General features: G+C 37.4%; 2 protein-coding genes, 1 long non-coding RNA gene and 1 other non-coding gene across 5 annotated transcripts; 2 read left to right on the forward strand and 2 right to left on the reverse strand.

Moving 5' to 3' along the window:
* Positions 1–687: 687 nt before the first annotated feature.
* On the reverse strand, positions 688–2,665 carry LOC140783355 (uncharacterized). The gene is made up of 2 exons (XR_012108133.1): positions 2,318–2,665; positions 688–1,333 (listed from the first exon to the last, which is right to left on the reverse strand). It is a non-coding gene; the product is annotated as an uncharacterized lncRNA (long non-coding RNA).
* A 140-nt stretch (positions 2,666–2,805) lies between these two features.
* Positions 2,806–2,879, reverse strand: TRNAI-AAU (transfer RNA isoleucine (anticodon AAU)). The gene has a single exon. It is a non-coding gene; the product is annotated as a tRNA-Ile (tRNA).
* A 2,125-nt stretch (positions 2,880–5,004) lies between these two features.
* On the forward strand, positions 5,005–10,203 carry LOC140785244 (uncharacterized). Of its 2 annotated transcripts, none has more exons than XM_073133033.1 (5): positions 5,005–5,224; positions 7,402–8,118; positions 8,713–8,904; positions 9,005–9,130; positions 9,675–10,203. In XM_073133033.1, exons 1-5 carry the CDS (start codon positions 5,183–5,185, stop codon positions 9,786–9,788), a joined length of 1,191 nt encoding a protein of 396 aa, XP_072989134.1. In that variant the 5' UTR covers positions 5,005–5,182; the 3' UTR covers positions 9,789–10,203. The 2 variants fall into 2 exon arrangements, with proteins under 2 accessions (XP_072989134.1, XP_072989135.1); XM_073133034.1 differs by lacking the exon at positions 5,005–5,224 and adding an exon at positions 7,179–7,299.
* A 7,057-nt stretch (positions 10,204–17,260) lies between these two features.
* Positions 17,261–23,084, forward strand: LOC140785254 (uncharacterized). Its single transcript, XM_073133054.1, has 4 exons — positions 17,261–17,573; positions 17,761–18,158; positions 19,330–21,075; positions 22,828–23,084. Exons 3-4 carry the CDS (start codon positions 19,384–19,386, stop codon positions 22,981–22,983), a joined length of 1,848 nt encoding a protein of 615 aa, XP_072989155.1. The 5' UTR covers positions 17,261–17,573; positions 17,761–18,158; positions 19,330–19,383; the 3' UTR covers positions 22,984–23,084.
* The last annotated feature ends 159 nt before the right edge of the window (positions 23,085–23,243 follow it).

The following is a 23,243-nucleotide window of genomic DNA, read 5'->3' on the forward strand; positions in this document are numbered from 1 at the left end:
ATTTTCTTTGCCAAAATAGTTTTTCTCAAGGAGAAAATATATGAAAATCGACTCCCAACGTTTAGAAAGGACAAGGAATGAAATCTGGGTCCTGGCAGCTCACATGCATATTGATGCATTTAGCACCCAGAATATAATAATAAAGGCAAACTTATGGTGAATAACCTAGAAAAGGTTTCCAAAATTTTAATAGCAATAAATTTTGGTAAACTATACAATATACCTCTTTTTATTCCTGTAATGGTATACAGATTAAATAGAATGCAAAGGGAAACAAATAGCAACATCAATGCCAAAATCAACAGTTGAAAACATCTAAGCAGCTGGACCCCAGAACTTCCACTAACGGACAGGTTATGGAACTCTAGCTGGCAATACAAATAGAATCCTAAAAATTGAAGCAGGTGTCACTTTTATCAGCAGCTGGAATCGTGGAACACTGATCAAAGGTTACAAAAGATAATATAATTTTTTTGATACTTTAAGATACTATAGACTTGTCCGGAGGGCCTACAAGTATAAATATTGACAATTTCTTCTTCCCACCCGGGTTGGTTAACTTGCTCCGTATGTAGAACTAGGATGGAATCACCGTCAATAATCAGCAAAACAGTCCCACGAAGAGCAAAACAAAAGCATAAGCAGATTGACAAATGAGTTAGGCCACAAATAACAAGAAGACAACCATTAGAAAAAGAGATCCTAGATAGAACATTTTCATTAGCCTTACACAATACAACAGCTGACTATACATGCAAAATAATATCTGCAAAGATCTCTTCTGCAGAGTTCTTGGCCTCTGGTCTAATAAACTTCTTAATCATCTGTTGTTCAATTGGCAACAAACATAGGCAAGCAGACCAAGTAGGTGCCTAGCTGCTAATCATATCACCCTTCAACAAAAGAATTTCACAACATAGAGCCTCTTTTCCAAAATCCAATTACCAAAACAATTATCTGAAAAGGCTTCCTATTGACCAGTCTGAGCTAATGCATTCGAAGAATATAACCTATCAAAGGCATAGAAAGAAAAGGAGAACATACTGGTATTTAAAAATCATGACTGCTTCTCTCTAGGACCATGCATCATAGTATGCTGAAACTGAGTATTGGTGGTTAGAACTGCATCTCTTTCGCCCAAATATTCTCTGCTTATTCAGAACATCATTGACAAGAATACAAGATAATGAGCCCAACATTTTCCTTCCCCTCTACCTCTAGCAGTGAACAACTATCAAGTGTTGCATCATGTGCCAAATTGAAGCACAAGAGGTAAACTCTCTTCCCAACCATCCTTTATTGATCTCCCTCGCTTTCCTTTTATCGTTACAACCTAGTAATCATAAAAAAGAAAATAGTTATTGTTGTCACAGCTAGAAGGTTGCAATACTCAAGAGGATGCCCTTCGTTCTCTTTTCGTTGAATGGCAAGAGGTGGGCATGACCTCCAGTGGTGAATAGGATGGCGATCCTACCATGTTAAAATGAATTCAATCTCTTTTCAAATAGCAGGATTGAGTGGAATTCAATTCTATTCTATTTTATCGGGTAACAAGTCAAATCCATTTCTAATCGAATCAAATTAAAATTTCCCATATGACAAGAATGATTCCTCTCCAGAATTGGTTCCAAAGAGTATTGCAAGGTCATGCAAATCATGAGTTTCTATCCTGCTTGAAGTAGGCTTAATATACATGCTTCTATTATTGAGATATTTTGTTTTAAATGAATCATTAATAAAAAGGGCAAAGTCATCAAGCTGAGAAGTGGAGATACAAAATTCAGAAACATAAAACTTTGAAGAAAGAAGGAATCCTATTCTTCCTCCAATCCACCCATATTTGTTGCACCACTTTTTACCTTATCTTCATCCTATCAGGAAAAACAGTAATTATGGAATTACTAGTATATTAATGCAAAGAACCGCTCGACCATTTGTCAAGACAGGATCGCTATTTCCAAAACAAGGTTTGTCAACAAAATTCGTCAAAATATAGATGACGTGATTCCCCAACAATCCACAAAAGCCTTTCTCTAGGAACATCTCAAAACAGCCTATCAGTATATTGCATTAGAAAGCACAATATGAACAACTCACGAGCTAAAAACATATAGATAAATCACCTGCCAAATCAAAATATACTATGGGTGTACAACCGTAGCCTTAGAAAAACTTTCAGGAACACAAGTAGGAAATTAATCTTAAAACAATAAGAACCACGTCCATTTTCTACGCATAGTGAAACAATAAATTTGGGAAATTTATCATATAGAACCACATATAAATACATAAATTAATAAATAAATAAAGCGCTCACATTTGAGGGATTCGAGCGGCGGCGTAGCCGCAGGAGCCGCATCGGCTCTTCTGGAGGTGCAAGCTCCTCTGCCTGCACCCTACGCAGAGGGTGCGGGTCTTGTTCCTCCGCTTCCCGAAGCTTCCTGCGTCTTTACCGTGAAGAGATCCAATGAATTAGAGTTAGAATTTCTAATGGCGAAACGGGGAAGGTCAAGGGTTAGGGTTCTGATAGAGATCGGAGAACGCATTATCATCTCGTAGCGGCCGTGTTCTCCCCGGTCGCCCCCCGTCTTCTTGGTGGGGTCGGCGGTGGCGAACTGAGCGCGCGGACAAACCAAAACCCTGTAAAAAAGAAAGGGTTGGGTCTTATTCCTATAATAGAGTTAGTTAGCAGAGGACTGAGAGGAGTTGATGAATAGTGGATAAGTGGGGTGTTTATGTGCAAAAGTGCGGTCCTTATATGAAAAAGCCCAGCATTTTGGGAATAAAAATAATTTAATAAATACATGGCCCATGCAGGTCTCGAACCTGCGACCTTCGCGTTATTAGCACGACGCTCTAACCAACTGAGCTAATGGGCCATTTGGAATTATTGCTAATTGTTATCTTTATTCATATACTTTTAGAGTTTACATCTAAGAATCATCATTTCATTGTCATGGTAACACAACTGTGCTTGATGTAATCAAAATCACTATCGATTTACCAAAGTTAATGACCTTTTACAATAGCGAAAGAATCGTCGTCTTCGTAGTGTCAACAAGTCATGCCTCGCCGTACAATGCCGCGACACCTGCCATGGGAGGCAAAATAAGTTCCTCGAGGATCTCGCGTCGTGTCAAGTGATCACCGGAATAAGTTTCTTGATTGGAACACGATCCGGAGGCCCAAAGCGGCAGATCTCGTGTCGCGGGAGAGACGAGCAAAAATTATGCTTCATGGACACATATATTGTGTGAGATATTTGCCAAAATGGTTAGGTACAAGGTCTCTAGAAGAAGAATTGTGGCAGTTCTAGCCAAGGCAATGATACACTGTCATGCATGCAGACAAGACGAGGTGGGAAAGTACTAGTATTAGTAGATCTTGTGTCCCAATGTTGGCCTAAAGTGATGGCAACCACACCATTTGATAAGATTTTGTTGCTAATGTTCTATCACTCTTTCTTTGCTTTGTAAGGCACCTGTGTACTCCTAGCCCACAGGAAACTGAGACTTTAATCTTTATGGGGAGCTAAAGATTCCAAGATTGCGGACCTAGTTGATGCAAAAGGAGGGCTTTGAGACAGTGCCAGTGGCCATGCCCCTTTAAAGGGATTGATGGGCATTAGTTCCATTTTGATGGGGAGTAGTCTCAAGGGTCAGTTTTTGGACTGCCCTTGTCTCCCTTAGAGCAATGAGCAAAGTCTAGCTTCAGAGAACAAAAAGGCCATGGACTCAGATGATACCTTTGTTGAGTGGTTGGTTCTTGGGGCATCTACTACTTGGCTTTGGGGCTCTTTGTCTACGAATATAGTTGCAATGAATTCATGTCACATAGACTCTGTCTCATATATACTGTTTGCAAATAATTACGACTACATCTTGAAAGCAGCATGGAAACTAATCCAGCAAATTAAGACTGCCTGCATGAGATGACCAGATTCTAAGCTCAGCTTGTCGTCATCAGGATTAAGGTTATCTATCTATCTATCTATATATATATATATATATATATATATATATATATATATATATATATATATATATATATATATATATTCATTGTTTATAGTATTTCACAATCGTTGAGTTTATATATGTGCTTCTTTCATTTTGGATAAAAGACGTATTATATATGGAGAGGTATATGAATAGCTTCAAGGGAAGACTAGCATTAGCATTTTAATCATGGTGATATTCTTTAGAGTTATATTTCATGAAAAGAATTGGTTGTTTCATTCATCAACTAACCATTTTATACTACTCTTATCCTTGCATAAGTTTTATACTACTCTTATCCTTGCATAAGATGATGATATCAACGTTAGCAAGCGTAAGAGATAATTAGAATCCATCTCATGCCATCCAATGTCTCAAGGTCAAATGACATTGGTGACCTCTGGCAACTTGAATAGTTCAAGTAATCTAGAAGCTAATTTGGAGTGGCTATTTTAGGTGTCTGAGGACCTAATCTTCTGCCACTTACCATGATAAGAAGCTTCTTCTCTCTCTCTCTCTCTCTCTCTCTCTCTCTCTCTCTCTCTCTCTCTCTCTCTCTCTCTCTCTCTCCATATGTTCCTTTTCTGGTTGGCAGTTAGTATAATAGGAAATTTTTAGTAACTAATCTCCTGGTCTACTGCATCTAAATCAAGTAAAAGAATATATGCTACTAGATACATCAAACATTAGCAAAGCATATCCTTTTCCACTGCAAAAGACTAAGAAACTTATGGTAATTAATCTCTTACTTTCTGGCACGTGGACATGCCGATCTTACGTGGCATATCGATTAACTAACGGCGCCTTCTCTTGTTCTATCTGGTCTTGTGAGGAAGAGGAAATTAAACGTCCGTTAGTTTTGTCCTCTTATTCTCTCTCTACTCTTCACCACCCCAATAATAGTATAACTCAACCAGCGTCCCACTTCTCTATCTCCGTGTTATTCTCATCTGTCCCTCTCCCTATCTGGCTATAAATATTGGATGAAGGTGTCTGCCATGGAATTAGAGGACTCCTTTCTCTTTCTTATTCTTTTCCATTATCATCATTCTTTTAGTTATAGTACTGAGAGGAGGAGGAGGAGGAGGAGTGCAAAGAGAAATAGGATTCTTATTAATTGTTCATAAGTTTTTGTTTCCTTTTTCTCATTCATCTTCGATTGAAAAAGAGCTCACGAAGAAGAGATGGACGTGATCCGCAGGCCTGAGGAGGAGCCGCTCTCCATTGTAATACTTCTCAACCCCATCCTTTTATAGCTTTATTTTTATATTTTTATTTAGTTTCTCTAAGCTTCCAGCACTCCTTTTCTTGTTTCTTTTTTATGCTTAATAGTGCATTTTCGGTTTACTTCGGCAGTTTTGTTGAAGAATAAAAGTTTTTTACTTCATATAGGTGCTTCATTTTGGACCATTTCTTTCTCCATTTTTGCCCAAAATGACCCTGCATTGGCCTATCGTAATGGCCAAATATTAACTTGACATTAAACAGTGAAGCTAACGCTAGGAGATCTTAAACCTTTTCAACATATTCTATATTATTCCTATAGATATATGCATTGTTTTCTTCATTCTTTTCATTAGTATTTTTTTCTACATGCCAAGATACTATTCTCACGTCAAAGCAGCACCCCTCTAGATGTTACATTTACTGCACTAGAGACACTATTTTAGATGGAGAGAAAAGTGGATAGCTACAAACACCAAAGATTAGAATGTCTACAAATTAATATTCTATCTTTCTCTCTCCACATGAAGCCCAGTAGGAGAAGTGTTACCGTGGATGAGTACGATAAAAGTCGTAACCCTATCGTTTGGACATGACCAGGCCAACTCGATCTATTGTGGAGAATCTTTATGCTTTGCCTCAGTTGCAAGCATCAAAGAATAAGTGCTAGGTTTAGCTATCAATTGTCTTTCTTAGTCTAACCTTACTTTTTATCCACAACGACTCGTGATACCTCCGTTATTCATCTTTCACAAGCTAAATTATGGTTCTCTTTATCTTATTCCATGCCCAATAACTATTATTCGACCCATACTAATGTCTCGAAAAACACCTGAGTTTCCTTTAACCAATAGCAGCTAACTGAATATAGAATATTTTACTATTTTTAAAACAAAAAACTAAATTACCTCAAATGAGTTCTCCTTTTACTTCTACCTTAATTTTAAAGAACTTACTAAAGAGTATTAAAATTATTTTGCATCTATGTTATATTCGTATATTAAAAAAAAACTTAATTCAGGATGTTTTAAAATCTTTGAAAGAATTTTTTTTATTAATTTTAATGGTAAACAATGTAATTTCCTTTTGATATTATGTTTCTTAGTCTCATTGTCCCTTAAACATCAACAAGTCAACTGTCGGTGTTGCTTGCCTTCCCATCTCGATCACGCATAGGAGGTGTCAGCAGTCGAACATGAGCGACTGTGCCTTGCGGAGTTCGATTCAGAATTAAATTTATCGAACTCAAACACAAGCTGAAAGAATAAGTTGAATTCCTAACTTGTGTTCGGCTTGAAAAGAATTTGAGCAAGCACACATCCAGCTCATTTGGCTTAGCAAGTCAAGCTCATCTCAGCTCAACTGGCTAGGGTAAACTTAAGAAACTAAATGTCTAACTATTAAACTCTAGATTAACAACTAAAAAACTTCTTAACTAAATACCGAACGCGAACTTTAAACCTTGCTCATGTTCAGTTCTTTTACATCTTAAGCTTAAATTTTGAATCCTGTTCGACTTATTTATCCAAGATGATCTCGAACATAATTTGTTTGTGAACAAGAAGCCTAAGTGTAAATATAAATCAAATGAGTAAACTTGTTTTGGTACATTATTAACTTCTCTAATTAGGTAAAAAGGCAACACTTCTTTTCTTCTCTTTTGGGTGCGACCTGTCAATTATCTAAAGCAGCAAGAGCCCATGATTATTATCTAAAGCATGATGGCACCTTTCCGACCTACATCTTCCATGGCCATACCTACATGCTTTTCACACTCCCACCAAAGCTTTAAGTCAACTCATGAGTTGACCTCATAGTCACTTAAACATCAATGAGTCAACGGTCGATGCATGCCTTCCCATTTCGATCACGCGTCGACCTCATTCGGGAAGAAACTAAAAGAACCACCACATGACGACTATATTAGGATTGTTCCCGAGTTATCTAAGGTGTTCAGCTTTCTATCTATCCTCGAGAAAGAAGAAAGAGAAAACATAGATATACCAAGTGTAGATCATCCCATCTGTTGATCTCGATGCAGGCCTTGGACCGTAGATATTCCCGTAATCCATGGAAGGTGTGGTTAGTAGAATAATCTCTTAATCACCTCATGCATGATACAAGAATTTAGCTTCCTCTGTTTGTTTGTTGATGATGATGTTGTTGTTGTGATTACTAGGAGGGAATGTCAAGCCCGATCGCCGCCCACATCCTTGACTTCTGTGATGATGGCAGTGAGGGCGGCCTTCTCCCTTACACCTCCTCCGATGCACCCGTCCGATCATCGGATGAAGTCTCTTCTTCGACCACTACCACCACCAATATTGCGGCTACAACCCCCCCTCCTTTCTCTTGGTACGACGATGATGCCTTTGGCTCTGCCACCTTCTCTCCCTTCCCCTTACTCGACTCTGCAGCCCTCTCCATCCTCCTAGACACTGAAAAGCCGCCCGACTCTGACCTGGACCTCCTCGTCCCCTCTATCCACTACCCCTTCGCAGCCGCACCACCATGCACTGACCATCAAAACAACCAGATTACATTATCAGACACCGCCGCTGCCGTCTCCTACTCGTCGAACGGAGTAGACCCGATCCAAATGGGGGGACTAAATGTTATGACTCCAGTTGCAATGGGGTATGAGGAGGGCCTCGAGAAGGCAATTACGGGAGGTTATATGGGGTTAGAGGCAGCATTCTATTCAAGAGCAGCAGTTGCCGGTGGTGGTGGAGAAGGGCAAGGCGACTATGTTAATAACTTCAGCGGTAACGGGATGGCTATGTCAGGGATGGAGGAGATGGGAGAGTTGCAGAGGATGATGGAGAGCGGTGGGATGATGGGAATGTACAATGGCCAAGATTCCATGCAAAGGGTGTATAGCTCAGGAGACGTGAAGGTATAATTAGCTACTACTTTTCTCCTCTAATATGGTAGTATTACTATATTTTGGCATTCCCCTAAACATATTGAAACAAAGTTGCATCTAGTCCCAGCCCTACCTGCAGCTAGGAACACCTAGGTAAGCCACTTTTTTAATGTCACAGTGGAACTAAAAGAGGAAGTAGAACTCATACCCTCTGTCAGATTTGAACCTAGATCGTAGATGAAACTTTGATATTAGACAAAACCAATGATTGGCATTGTAAGAAAGGCTACAATTCTAAACCACATACTAGGTCTTTATCATAGATTAGAGTTTTCAATCTGTGATGCTATCCACAAAGTTTCAACAGAAAGGTAGACAAATAGACCGTTGACCTTATATCTTCACATGCTAAAAATATACTCCTCTAACCTAAATCTAGCATCAAGACCTATGCTTACAGTGTCAAAATAGAAGGCATGTGGAAAAAAACATAGTCCTCTCCATTACCCACTGGATTCTATGAAAATGAAACCTCAATCTTATCGTCGAACAGAAAACCTATGAAAACTTCAGTATCACATTTATCAGCTAAAAAAATCAGAATTTTTTTATCTTACTAAATAGGGAGTTGGAGGGACTCCACACCTGATGGTCAGTTGCAGTGGAAATACGACATCTTTACCTGCATCAGAGATATCATCAGGCTTAGACGATTCCACCTTCAAAATTGGTCGCCTCTCGGTGGAAGAGAGAAGGGAGAAGATCCACAGATACATGAAGAAGAGGAACGAAAGAAACTTCAGCAAAAAGATCAAGGTAATATGGAACGCATAATCACATCCAAATAATGGCATGGTGCTTATGATCAGAAATGACATTTTACTAACAGTTCAAACTAATGAAAATAAATATGCAGTATGCTTGTAGGAAAACATTAGCAGACAGCAGACCTCGTGTCCGTGGGAGATTCGCAAAGAACGACGATTTTGGTGAGGCGACAGGGCCCAGATCCCACCATCATGCATTTGATGACGAAGAGGAAGTAAGTTATATATAAATTTCCTCTTCCTCCAAGGGTCAGCATTGAACTCTAAATCAGTTAATACAAATCTCAAAGCATAAATCCCAGTAGCAATGCTTTACTTTTTAGTGAGTTCACAGAATCTATATAATTGCACTGCATTGGCTAAAGAAATCAATATAGTTTGCTAAGAAACTTACAGATAGACTTTTCTATTAAGAATCATAATCTGTCAATAGTTACAGACAGTAAGACTGTATATATCTATTCTAAATTGGACCATATGAAAGGCAAATTAAAATGTTTTTATATTTTGCAACACTCAACAACTGCAGAACTAACAAGCCTATAAATATCACAATACAAGTGGAACGATAGGATGGTTTAGTGATTCCTAAATTAAGTTGAATAATATGAACACAGGACAGATATCTGTATTAATATGAAACAGCACCAAGTTTTAGCAGTAATCAAAATGCTATAGGAACATATCACCTGCTTTTCTCTTGTGCCAAGAATGTCTCATTATTTTTGATGTGGCAATGATTGCTATGGTCTGTTGCAGGTAATGGTGAAGGAAGAAGAAGATATACTTGACTCCTCAGATATCCTTGCACATATAAGTGGTGTGAACTCTTTCAAGTACAACTACACCCTTCAGTCTTGGTATATGAGTTGAATATTACTAGAAAACCAAGCTCGTGCTGTCCTTTTTTTTTTCCTTTCGGTGTGCAGCCATTCACCAGAGGATATGATGCCTTTTTCCCATTCAATAATTTGAATGGCATGCATAGTTTTTTTTGGTTAAAGTTGTGTATCATTCATCACAATTGCAGAGATAGCAACATTTTCCCATTCTTAATTCCTTGTTCTATAACTGAACATCATTCTTCATCACATCAAAATTAGGGACCACATTGTAAGCGTTAGAACAACTGTAACTTCAAATAGAGATGGCAAAATGACCCAAATAAATGATGATCACAAATGAGTCTGGTGTTGTCCCGCACCCGTGTGTGTTGTATTTATGTTTATATGTAGTTTATAACTATTGTACATTTATCGAACGGTAAAAATTTGAAATTGATTGCAAAGTCTTGTCAACAATATAACATATGATGTTTGGATGTTCCAAATCCAAAGTTCTGGATCTCACAGAGGCAATCTGAATGAAGATCCATGTCCTGTAGCTCCATGAGAACCAAAACATATTGGCTTATGCAATAATATCCAACAAAATGTGATGTACGATAAATAGTTTCATATTTATGGTACATTAATACGATCTTCATCCACTATCAATGTAACAATGATAAAAAAATGAAAACATATTGAATGAAAGATCAGTATCATCTCAGAGATTTCTTTTCAAGTGTTGATTTAGCAACAATGACACTCATTAGCTGAGATGACTTAATGAATGAACTAACCAATTTTATTAAGCTCAGCTGCCAACTTAATATAAATCCTTCAAAAGTCAGTTTGCTATTAAAGGTGAAAACACAATTAAGAAAGAGATTACCACTCCATAACCAATAAGACAAAGAGGCACGTACAAATACCTGCCTCATTGGTTAAATTAGGCTCACATAACACACAAGCAACACCCTACAAAACTTCCTCTTGATATATAAAGTGCTCTAATGAAGCCGAAATGCAACAACTCTACAGTCAGGAATTGTCTTCCTAGGCAAAGATGAAGCATAAGAGCTTTTAAAACAACCCCAATATTAAAATCAAAAACTTTATTAAAAGAAGAATAAAACCAATCAATTCCTCCCTCTAGCTCATTTTGCATGGTCTTCTCGCATGACCCTGAAATGGGTATAAAGGGGATAAGAGAGAAAATAGAGGAAGAATTACGCTTCATAAGTCAGAAAGGAGAGTGGATGCAGCTGGGAAGTAAACTAACCTAACTTTCCGTCCACTCTTTCCCAAATAAATACAGAAAGCATACTAGTACCTACAAGTCCCATATTTTGCAACCAAGTGCCCGCCTTAGATTGTTTACCAGAGTAGCTGATTATAAAAATAATCAAGCTATTCTACAGTTTGTGGATTGTTTAACAAAATGTCAGACCTGAATCATCTAGTCATTCTGTAATAGATTAGTCATTAGAGTATCTAATTTTATCTATGCATTAGCTAAGTGGTTTGGATCTTCCCCTGACCCCTACCTGTTATGGTCCATTTAACTCAGCATATATATCACATATGAGGGGGTGCAATAAAGAGAAGCAAAAGCTCTGAATCAATAATCAAAAAGTTACAAAAGCCTATACTATGTAGCTTTCTCTGTGTTCTACACTTGACTGTCTAGAACACCAAGTTGTCTCAATCTCTTAAGGGACTCTCAGTGCATCAGGCTGGTATCTGAAAGTAGAGAAATTTACAACTCTCAAGTAGAGAAAAAGTTGGAAGGATGAAAGTAGAGCAATGCACAAGAAACATATCATTTGAGATCATCTTTGTATACTTCCACACACGTTCAGCCACATGCAAACGTTATATATTTTTTTAGAAAATGTTCCACTATAAAATCTAACAGGCTTTCGATTTACCAATCAGAATCACTTATTCTACTGAATTCAATTGAAATGTTTAACTCAATATGAGAATAACAAGTCAATACACAATAATACCATATGAACTAGCATCAAATGGTTTAGTTTCCTCATTATATACTTCCGATCAGCCACCAACGATTTTTAACAGTCAATTTTAAAAACAACAACAAGACATGCACTATACAGTTAGAAAATTACAATGTGATATTACAATAACTACACTAAATTCATCACTGTTGCCTAATGTATAGGAATAGCCAAGCAAAGCAATTCAGTAGTACACAACTGTGACATTCCACTTATCCTAGCTTTTTCCAACACAGGAAATTCTACTCTAAATCCCCTTACACATCCACTATCAGTACCAAAATTACTTCTTTTATATCGCAAACAGACCTCATACCTCAACCCAACAGTCCTCGCAAACCGGCAATCGTTCCTGCCCCTTCTCGCAATCCATTGCCCAACCTCCCTTGCAACGCCCGCTGCCTTGACGACCAAACCCAGCGCATCAACACCATTCCTCACCGCCGAATCGAGCTGCAAACCAATGAATCCTTCGAGAACTTTCGCGGAATTCTTCGAAAGTTTGTATCCACAATTGAGAACCCCAAATCCGAAAGACCCATCAGCGGAAAGCGGTGAGGTGGCGTATCTGGCCAAATTGGCGGCGCCCAAGCAAGCCTTAAACCTCTTCGACGAGAGGAAATTGAATCCGGTACTGGGCCCCGTCCAATTTGGGTTTAGGCGTTTCGTCGCCTTGTAGCACTTGAGGAGTACCTTGGAGGCGAGGAGGAGGGAAAGAGGGGAAGGGGAGTGTAGGTTTTGCAGAGCTTTAGCGCCCTTGATGGCGCCGTCGGCTACCTTAACGGCGGTCGAGATGGGTTTCAGGGATTGGGATGGCGAGCGGAAGGAAAATCCAAACCCTAGCCCTAACCCTAACCCTAGGATGCTGGTGACGAGGAATTGGGAGGAGAAGCGATTCTTTTCTTCATCTACTTGCCGTTGCAGATGGGTCTCCATGGAACAGTAATCATATTGCAAGTTTGCAAACATCTCCCAAGGAAGATTATAATATTAGAGTAAATTTTGTAGAACTGGAATTTTTCATGCTGACCCCTGTGAATTCTCTAATTTAAGAATTGGGATAAAGACTTTTTTTCTTCCATTTTTCATATACCCTAAGCATATGTGTTAATTGCATGAAAGCCTTGCTCCTTGCTCCTTGCTCCTTGCTCCTTAGTGTCAGTCGTGAGCAGTCTGCTTTTATGGAGGGCCTGTCTATTATGGATAATACTATTTTCATTCAAGAGAGTATATACACTCTACTCTATTCAAAAGGGTAAACAGGAACAACGAGCAGGTATATGCTTATTAAAATTGATATAGAAAAAGTCTATGATAAATTTAGCTGACAAACTAGTTTGAGATTATGAGAATTATAAGATATAATGAATGTTGGATTAAACTTATTACGGCGTATGTTGAATCGCCTATTTTTGTATTTTTAGTTAATAGGTCGGCTTCTCCTTAGAATAAGAGGGACTATGGGTTGCGTCGTGGTGACCTTTTATCTCTATTTATTTATTGTTGTGCGTAAGTTCTTATTAATTTGTTGAATTCATAGTATGGAATGATTTAAAATTTTATCACGTTATGTTTTCTGGTGATATCATGCTATCAGTTACCAAAACTAATACTTTTAACTGCGATGTGCTAAATGATTTAATCAATAATTATTTTACACTAATAAATCAAATAGTTAACCGGAGTAAATAGGCCTTTTACCGTCCTATTTGGGCCAGTTTTTTTTCTAGGTCAAGCTTTGGCTTGAATCTTGAACATGAGACATGATGCTTACCTTTTCATCTACTTGGCATTCAGATCAATCATTCTATGACTAGAATTAAGTATTTTGATAATATATTGCTTAGGGTGAGAAATAAACTTGACAGGTGGAAGTTTGCCACACTTAATCAAGCTAGGCGAGCTACCCTCATAAAGGCCACTATATTAACCGTTCCTATCTATGTCATGAGCTGCACTTCTGTGTTGTTATATATCATTGATAAAAAGGTTGACAGAATGGCCCGCTCTTATCTTTGGGGTAAGGGGCAACATAGTAAAAGCATTCTTCTTATTAGGTAAGATAGTTATAGTCAGCCACTCCTAAATGGGGGCTTAAGTATTCAGCATCTTAGGGATTGGTGGGCCTTGTGCCATTGATCTCCTCAGTGGAGCTAACAAGTTGTAGATTACTCTAATAACTCATAAGTACAGGATTTCCAAACCATGGCATGGGTTAAAGGCCAAGGCCCATGGGTCTTTCATTTTTTTTTTTAAACTTTTCTTGGACACTCCATCTACTACTAGGATGGATCTTACTAAATCAATTAGTAGTGGCCATTCTACTAGTATCTTAGAGGACTCTTGTTTAAACCATGTCCTCATGAGTTTCTGATCTACTTCTATTAATATGGATAGAAGCTAACAAGTAAAAGGGTTGATCGGCTTATTAATCACCTGTCTTAGTTCACTAGAAGAGTGAGGATATGTTTTGGCATGATTCTGGATAATTTGATTTGCTCCATGTCTTTACCCTATGTTTAGGAGTCTAATAGTTGGATATGTACCTCCTAGTACTCCGGGTAAGGCTACGACTGCCTCCATCACCAGCTTCATGCTGATACTAGATTAAAGCTCAATACTACTAGGGAAGAACAACAAATCCTATAGAAGCTTTTGATTATCCTAAAATTAAAAAATTTCCACTAGAAAGTTGTGTGGAATCGCCTTCCAACTAATGATAGGCTCCAAAAGCTTTTCTTGCCCCTGTAATAATCTTTGTCCTTTGTGCTCCATTCATGAAGAAATTCAGCAACACTTGTTAGTAGAGTGCATTAGGGCCAAGAGTCTGTGAGTCGGTATAGAAAGACACTTTGGTCTCCTTTTGTTTAAAGGACTTATGATACTGTGGTAATTAGTTATGCAAAGGAAAACACCTAGGGCAAGATATGACAAAGATGGCGTGGTGCCTAATTACTATCGAGATGTGACAAATTTAGAAAGCAAGGAAAGAAGTCTTCCAACATAAGAAGTGCATAACTAGCCAACTGATCCATCACATCTTAGCTCCTGCCCTGGAGAACTTTTAGCTAATAAGGAAGCCAAGTAGATTCACCGAGAATGATAGGATAAGAGTTATATGGATGGTTCCACCTATGGGGCACCTCAAGCTTAACACTGATGCAACCTCCTCTGCCAACAATTAGGAGGTCAAATTGGGTTTCATTGTTAGGAATCATCAGGTTGAACATATTCTCTCGGGTGCTCTACCGAGCTTGGCTAACGACCACTTGCATGTCGAGACTTTTATGTCTCCAGCTGCACTGATGCGAGCTAAAGCCCATGGACTGTCAAGACTGCTCCTCAAATTGAATTGCAAAACTCTCATCAACATTCTCCAATCGAAATCTCGTTTCTTTTGGAGATCGTGCTTCTTATTTTGAATATCTTTAGTCTCTTGTATGATTTAAACATTACATTCTTCTTCCACTGTTTTAGAGAAGTTAACCACATTGCTAATTTATTAGCTAATTTAGAAAAACTCAATCTTTTTTGTCGGTACAGGCTCGAACCACACCGTCAAGTTTAAATGAATTATTGTATAGAGAGATACCTAGAGTAGTTTTGTGCCCTATTTTGAGGTTAATACATTAACCTTATATATATATATATATATATATATATATAGGTTAATTATAAGTTACATAAGATGCTAGCCCGTTTGGATAGCTAGCCAACCATCCACTTGTTCTTATATTATTGTATGTTAGTAAAGATTCAATGATGTTTCAGTTAGACAATGCCGAGTAAACTCATATAATATTAACCTTTTATCAATCTAAACACAATAGGAGCATCTTTGATTATATACATGTTAATTATTTGATGAATACTGCATTATTTATACAAAATTCTGGCAATACAGTGATTAATCATGATCCCACGAGCTACTTAAGAACTAATGTCAAAAGTTGTGCATCGACTTTGATTTCACCACAAGCAATCGTAATCCTTGGACAGACACTTGTTAAGCGTCGTAAAGTAGAGTGATAATTATTGCCTTCAAGTTTTCAACGATGAGGATGTCTGCTAATTTGTGAAACCTTCAGAGCACTGCCATGTCCTCTGGTTCATTGACCACTTTGACCACCTTAAAAAAGTTGACAACTTTGACAATAATGCAGTAAAAGAATCAAAGCACAACGTTTAAAAGCCATCTTTTGTAGAGGGTTGTACAGCAAAGTTATTATATGCGAGCTAAGAGATGGGCACCCAATGAGTTGGTAAGGGAGAAAACTAGCAACTTCTTGTGGGCTTGGGGAACATTGGAGAAGATAAAAATTATTGGTATCTTACTAAATAACTTTTCAAGTTTTTAAATCGATTGATTATCTAATATAATAGTCTACTTTTTTATTCTTTGACTTTTTATTTTTATTTTTATGGAGAAATGGGAAAGATCTCATTGAGATATATATATATTAAGAAGAAGTTACCAGATTACAAATAGAACTGAAAAGATGAAAAGGAAATTACAACGGGAAGGATAAAAAGGCTTCCTAATTATTCTAGTAATTTAATAGAAAACTAAGAAAAATTATTCAGTGTTTTTTTTAAAAATTTTAAATTTGGTTAAAAAATTCTCATATTCTTTTCTCTCCAAATATTGTGGGATGTACTGATGAACTTGCTTAATTCTAATAGGCTTGTTGGTGGAGTATAATACATATTGTTGCTCGATTAATTACAAATTTAAACTTGGATAAACTAGTTATCCAACTTTAATATCAGAACAGAATATTTCTATAATCTTTATATGTGTAAATTATAATTTACCTACATGTATTTTAAACCTAACAGGTAACTCCCATGAGGCCACGAACTTGCAACTCTAACAGTTGTTAATTGGTACATGAAAAGATTTAATTATCCCGATAAAAATAATTTGCCTATTAATTATCTTTTTCTTTTTACCCACAGATTAAGCTGTAGACGGCCTCAAGCATTAAATTTTGTTCTCCTACCAAACAAACCCACGTGTCGCAGAGATAAGCTAACGCACCCAGCCATATGCATGATACCAGAACCTTCTTAAATTCAACCAAATAAAAGTATCTTGCAGTTGATATTTATCCGATCCAATCTAATATTCTAATTTAATTTGATGAGAAGATTATATAAATACAGGGGCTTTTATAAATTTAATTATAATTTTTTAAAAAAAAATCGGTAAGATTCGTCTTTTTATAGTCTGCATGCACATAATTTATATGTACAGTGCGCATTAATAAAAAAAATAAATACAATTAAATTTTAAAAAAAACCCTGAAAATATACGGTCAAACTTTGAGTCTTCTGAGATATGTCAGATCTACTCAGAGTGGTTTGGATTTTTCCCTAATTAGAAAGAGGTTTCATTTGGAAAAAAAGGAGGCGGCATTGTAGTTCATAGACGGATAATATACGACGGAGAAGCTTTCAGTAAAAAGGCTAAATTGTAGGTAGCGGAATGCAAAAAAACCAAATAGTAGGAAAGAAGAAGGAAGAAATGGCCGTTGGTGGTGGGTAGTGCGGAGACGAAGTGGAGGGCAATGAGGAGGAACACTAAAGGACACACGTTCGCGTCAACTCCATCTTCTGAATCGGGATCAGATGTCTTCGTGTTCTTCCCACTAGTCCCTCTCTGCTCCACTTTGCCTCCATTACGCTCTTGCCTCATGAGACGGCGACGAATTGGAGCATAACAAAGAGAAGAAGGGACCAAGATGCCAGATTACTGTTTAATACTCGTTTGAATGGCATTTAAAAAAAAATCGGATTTTGGGACTTGGGTATGCTTTCTTTACTCCTTTGATCACATGGGTCGGGGAAAGCTGGCGCTTCCACGCTAAAACGACGTTTTCTCCTTTGGGTTTTCTTTATTTGAGCTTCCTGTGAAGCTCTTGGGAAGTTTCTTTCTCCTTTATATTGCAACTGTTGTTAGTGGTAGCAGTAATGGTGAGTTTTTATGGGTTACAGTTATATGTGATGATATCTATGGATGGAGTTGATGCGGCAAGCGTTAACTAGAGAGGGAAAGGGAAAGGGAAAGGTTCCCCTTTGCTTTTACTTTTCTTTTTATTGCCTTTGTTCATACAGCCTTTCTTTGTATTTTGAAAGGTAACCCATTTGCTTTTTAGTCCAAAGTTGGTTCTTTGTTTCCATTCTCCAAATTCTCCTCTATCCGTAGTTTGATTTGAGGAGAACTTTTTTTCCATTTAGTTACATTCCTACATGTCATTTTCTTGTTCATCCTAATTCTCTCCAGAAGAAATTTATTTTGTTCTCTTCCTCGAGGCATTTCGCCACTCTCTGGGTAATAGCTGCAGAGTTAGTCGCTGGAGAGCCTTGGACCAGGTGCTATCCATGGTGACTTGGTGAGGACTCTGATGTCTGTTGCTGTCCTTCTCTTTAGTTTACTATCATCCTGCTTCTTTAGTATTTTGTAAAGAGTGTGTATACTTAGCGGGATGCTTATTATAAATACTCATAAGGATCAAGAATAGTTTATACTTTATCATCTGTTCATACTTTCCCATTTGCAGTCTGGCTGCTATTCTTTGGAAGAATCTTGCAAAACTGGAACTACGGAATTGATCTATCTTTTTAGTTTTTTTTTCCGTTCTCCATTTCCATGTAGCTGCAGATTCACATAAGACCAAGTTACATGAATTGATCATTTTTATTATCTTTCCTAATTTGTCTCATTGATGAGTTTGGCATACCCACTGACCCACATATGATTGGAAAAAAGAGTGCGGATTAAACCTTTTATCTTGATTGATACTCTGTCAATTTATATCATTTGGTGGTGCCATTACATCTTTCTTTATGAAATTATCACTGAATTGCAATTGTTAGGAACACAGCTATTTCCTTTATGTGCTTTATTTCATAAAGTTCCACATACTGTACCATGACAAGGGGCAGCTCAAATCTGGGGTATACTAAATCAGCAAGAAGAAAATGAGGTTCATATCTGCATCTAACTGTCTGTTATTAATTTATGAAGAGAAGGTCTTTTCGGCTATTACAAACTGGCATTACAATTGTGCATGGGGAGAAATCATGGAACTACAATCTCTCTAAGTAGTTGTTTGAGAAAAGGGTCATATTTTCTGTCCACCATTTCATTATATTGTCTTGAAAATGCAACAGAGCTACGGTGTTAAGCCTGCTGACCCTGGCCCTGTTGCCTTTCTTGTTAAGATGACATTCTTTTTAGTATTGTAAACCTTCTAATATTACATTCCATATTACCAGAAGAAGCTTAACAAACAGAAACATATGATTGTTCATGTGTCTTTTTCTTCAATTAAACAAGTTCTTATTCTTGATCATCTCATTTAATTTGTGAAACATGATTCAAGCTTATAAGCAAATGTGCACCTGATACAGGAGTTCTTGGTGTCTGCATTTGTTAGTTTCTTTCTTCATCTGAGAAGAGGGAAAACTTTCTGAGGATGTTATTCATATTTTTCATGTCTGTACATTATCTCTTTAGATATGTGATTAGTTGATGCATAACTTTACGGTGTTATCATGCAGAGTAGCGAAATTTCATCATTCCATTCACGACTGGAGTTTCTTTCTTGAAAAGTAATGGAACCTATATACATGGATCTGCAAGAAGTATGCCAAGTTGGAAAAGATAGTCCGGAGAGGAATTCAAGATCAGAAGAAGCCAATTATCAAGGTTTAACAGAACTTAAATCAGATAGCAAGGAGATCCATACCAAGCTACCCATAATATTGGATGCAAAACAAAACCTATATAGTCGAAAATGCACAGAAAATTACAGCAGTCCCAGTAAGGATTCTTTACCATATTCTATTGTTCCGGCAGAAGTTAGCTACGATTCTCTACGTATCTTCTGCAGGACATCATCCTTACTTAAGATCCCAACAAATATAATGTCCTTGGACTTTATTATTAAAAACTTGAGACACCATAGAAAGAAACAAAGCATAGATAATCCGGGTGACTTTGCTTTTGAGTCTTCCCCTGCAGCTAGAACAGGAAATGTAGTCACAGGTCCTTCAGGAAGATGGATATTTGACTCTACAGAGGCAGCTGTTGAAGTGAGGATGCCACCTAAAAGGTCGACGCTATTCCTGTCAGGACCTCTAGATTGTAGTATGAGACAAGTAAAATCAAGATCACTTAGCAGCAGACTAGTATATGCTGAGATGGTAATGTCTCCTTTCGATATCTGCAATACAGTATCATGCATACCCAAAGCTAGAGTGATACCTCTTGGGGAACGAATATCGGAGTTTGGCAGCTCCAGAAAGATGTTTGCAGCTTGCTCGAGTACAGCCTCAAGGTGTTCATATCAGTCCACGTCATCGACACATCATTTTGTTTCCACTGGTATTCTCCGTTGTATCTGGAAAAATGGGTTTCCTTCTTTTGAATTTTCTTTAGAGAATGATCAAAGTGCATTCTACATGGCAAATCCTCTAAAGATCAAGTCTTCAGTTGGTGAGGGCCCAGAATACATCTATTTGTTTCATGCAAAGACATATGGAAGAAAGGATTTTGGAAACCAGGTCAGCAGTTCCCCAAAATTTGTTGGCAGGATGAAGGTATCAAGTTCTTTAGTTTTGAATCCAGATGGATTGGATTTCATAGAAACTGAGTTCGTCATGTCTGCTTCTGACAAAGACTCAGAAGAAATGAAAAGCCCCCCCTGTCACATGAAACATAAGGGGCTGGCCCAGAAAGTTGCAGAAGTTCTAAGGCCAAGTCATTCATCTAGACAAAAGGACAGCTACAAAGTTGAATCATGCTCTCAACTTGAGAATGTGCATGAAGTTATAGGTGAATTGAGCAATATTGATGAATTAGGTGGTGCAGATTTTGTTGATGATGATTATCCACCCAATTTTGAGTCTGTGGCAATTGTTGTACAAAATTATCAAGATAACAACATTAAAGGGTCAGGTTTTGGTGGTTGGGGCCTCAAGTTTCTCAAGAAATATGAAGTCACTCATCTTGATGTTTCTCTAGATCCCTCATCTTCTACTGAAGGTTGTGAAGAAAGATGTATGCAGAATAAATCTGCCAGGGTTATGAATATTATAGTCCCAAGAGGTATTCATGGTGGCCCAATAAGCAAAACTGGTGGTCCATCAAGTCTTACTAATAGATGGAGATCGCATGGACTGTGCGACTGTGGTGGGTGGGATATTGGTTGTCCTATAACTGTGCTAAGGAACAGTTCTATCTCCTCGGAATGTTTTCCTCACATGCAATTAGAGGACTCAAACTCTGTTGATCTATTCATGGAGGTGCGCCAATGATTTTGCATAAAAGTTTATAATTTCTGTATATCTTTATTAGCATCTGACCTTTATCTTTAATTATTTATTATCTCTATTTTGGTTAACATACTATTAAAAATGATAGAATGACTTGAAATGTTTCCAGCATTGATTATGTATGACATAATGCTAATGCTTGTCAAGAAGATATCTTTGGGTAGCCAAAATTCTAGGCATTAAAGATTCTGTTTGAAATTCACAACATGAAAACCCACTATGATTGGAGGCAGATAAATATTCACTGTAGTATGGTCAGTAGTGCAGATTTGAGATATAATTGTTGGGAATCTAATACTAATATTTGCTCACTGCAATTACATCAAATATCAGCTTCTAGTATTCAAATGATGTATCACTATTGACTCCAAATTTAGTTCAAAATGTTTTTCTTTATGTTTTAATATCAGTTTACCTTTCATTTCTAATGCTTTAGAGATATCTAATGATAGCAACAAAAAGAAACACCTTTTTTCTCTGGAAGATCTAATAGGCTTTTGCTGCATATAATTAGTTATATGTTTTTTCTGGAAGCAGATTTCCATGAGTTTTGCAGTACCCCAAATATGTAACATGAATTACTTGTTATTCTTTTAACATATATGCCATCGAGTTTTTGGTCTAAAACCTTTACTTGGATGTTTTTGAAGGTGATATTCTTTTTTGTTTCCTCTATCTGAGAGGTTCCAATTCTAAGACATCATCAGGTTAATTTGAAAGTTTTAAGGCATCTAACTGGGATACATATTAGCAATGTGCCAAAAGAGCCTGTAGGTAGACTGCGATGTAAGGTTGCATAGAAGCTAGGACTGGATCTAGCAAAGCTTTTCTCAAATCTTGTTCTACAGGTTATAGCTATCATGGTGCCTTCTACTGGTTACACTGGAGAATTAATGAAAGGGTTCTCTTAGTCATCCTCGTCCATAGATGGTGAGGGATTGACAGGGTTTGAGTCCGACTTGCATGAACCAAATAAATATAACTTCGGGTTCAAGGGCTTCTCCTGCAGCTCAAAATTTCAATGTCAGTAAAATACTAGATTGATACTCTCCTAGGAGAATCAACATCCAAACTACGTAACACAAAAGTATTCAACTTGTTGCCCTAGAAGGCTAGAACTGCTCAGTTGTATATCTCTGTCCTTTTCAGAGCACAGCCTTTTAGATCATATAGGGTATAATGGATTGTACCTTGGCATATTGGTATGACTTGAGAAAATCTAATCCATATTGAGCTTATCTCCTTTATCGCTCAGAAGGCCATAGTAGCACATTTTACTTCTGAATTCCGGTGCAGCGCTCGAATCTGCCAGAAGGCATAAATTAAATGTTGTACTGCAAAGAGGGTAACATATTAAAGATAGCTGGAATAGTTCTTAGGAATATCATTGCATTTGCTCCTCTTGCTTAATATGTCGCATATTTATAGTGAAAAGAGTGTCGATTACGATGCGTCACATTCTGATGTCATGAAATTAAGTTCTTAAGCTTACTTACATATGAAGTTTGCACTGTCTCAACGAGTTATCACCTATGAATTCGATGGACTTCTTCCAGCTATCAAATGATTTTAGGAAATATAAATATATCACAATACAGAAACATAGTGTTTGTTATTTAGTCCTCAGCAGTGAAATTTGGATAAGAATATTTCGACCAATATATAGTTCTCTGTGAGTGCAGACAAGCTTACTGACATGAAAAATATTGTTGCCATCCTCAGGGTTCAAAGAATGGCGATCCTGAATTCAGACTGGTCAATGAGAGTAAAGGCCTATATTTGATCTACTTTCATTCAACTCTTTCAGCTCTGCAATGTTTCTCGGTAGGAGTTGCTATAATCCATTCTCAGAAATCAGATCTGTATCCAAAGATGTGAAAAAAGAGTGTGCAGCCTTTAACCATTTTCTTGTGTTCTTCAAACCATTGACAGGTTTAAACTATTTCACAGATATATGTATATTATTCTTTTCCCTTGTATTCTTTTTTTTTGGCTCAATGTTGTATAGAAATATATGTGAAAAGGATGCCATCTGATCATTCTACGTAGCATGACAACTTGTTGGTCGTTCAAAGAACCACTGTCAGTAAAATTGATTCAATGTACAACTAAACATATTAATATGAAAAGTAAACCAG

The sequence above is a fragment of the Typha latifolia genome, chromosome 3 (assembly GCF_019914945.1).
Source record: "Typha latifolia isolate L0001 chromosome 3, TyphaL0001v2, whole genome shotgun sequence".
NCBI lineage: Eukaryota > Viridiplantae > Streptophyta > Magnoliopsida > Poales > Typhaceae > Typha > Typha latifolia.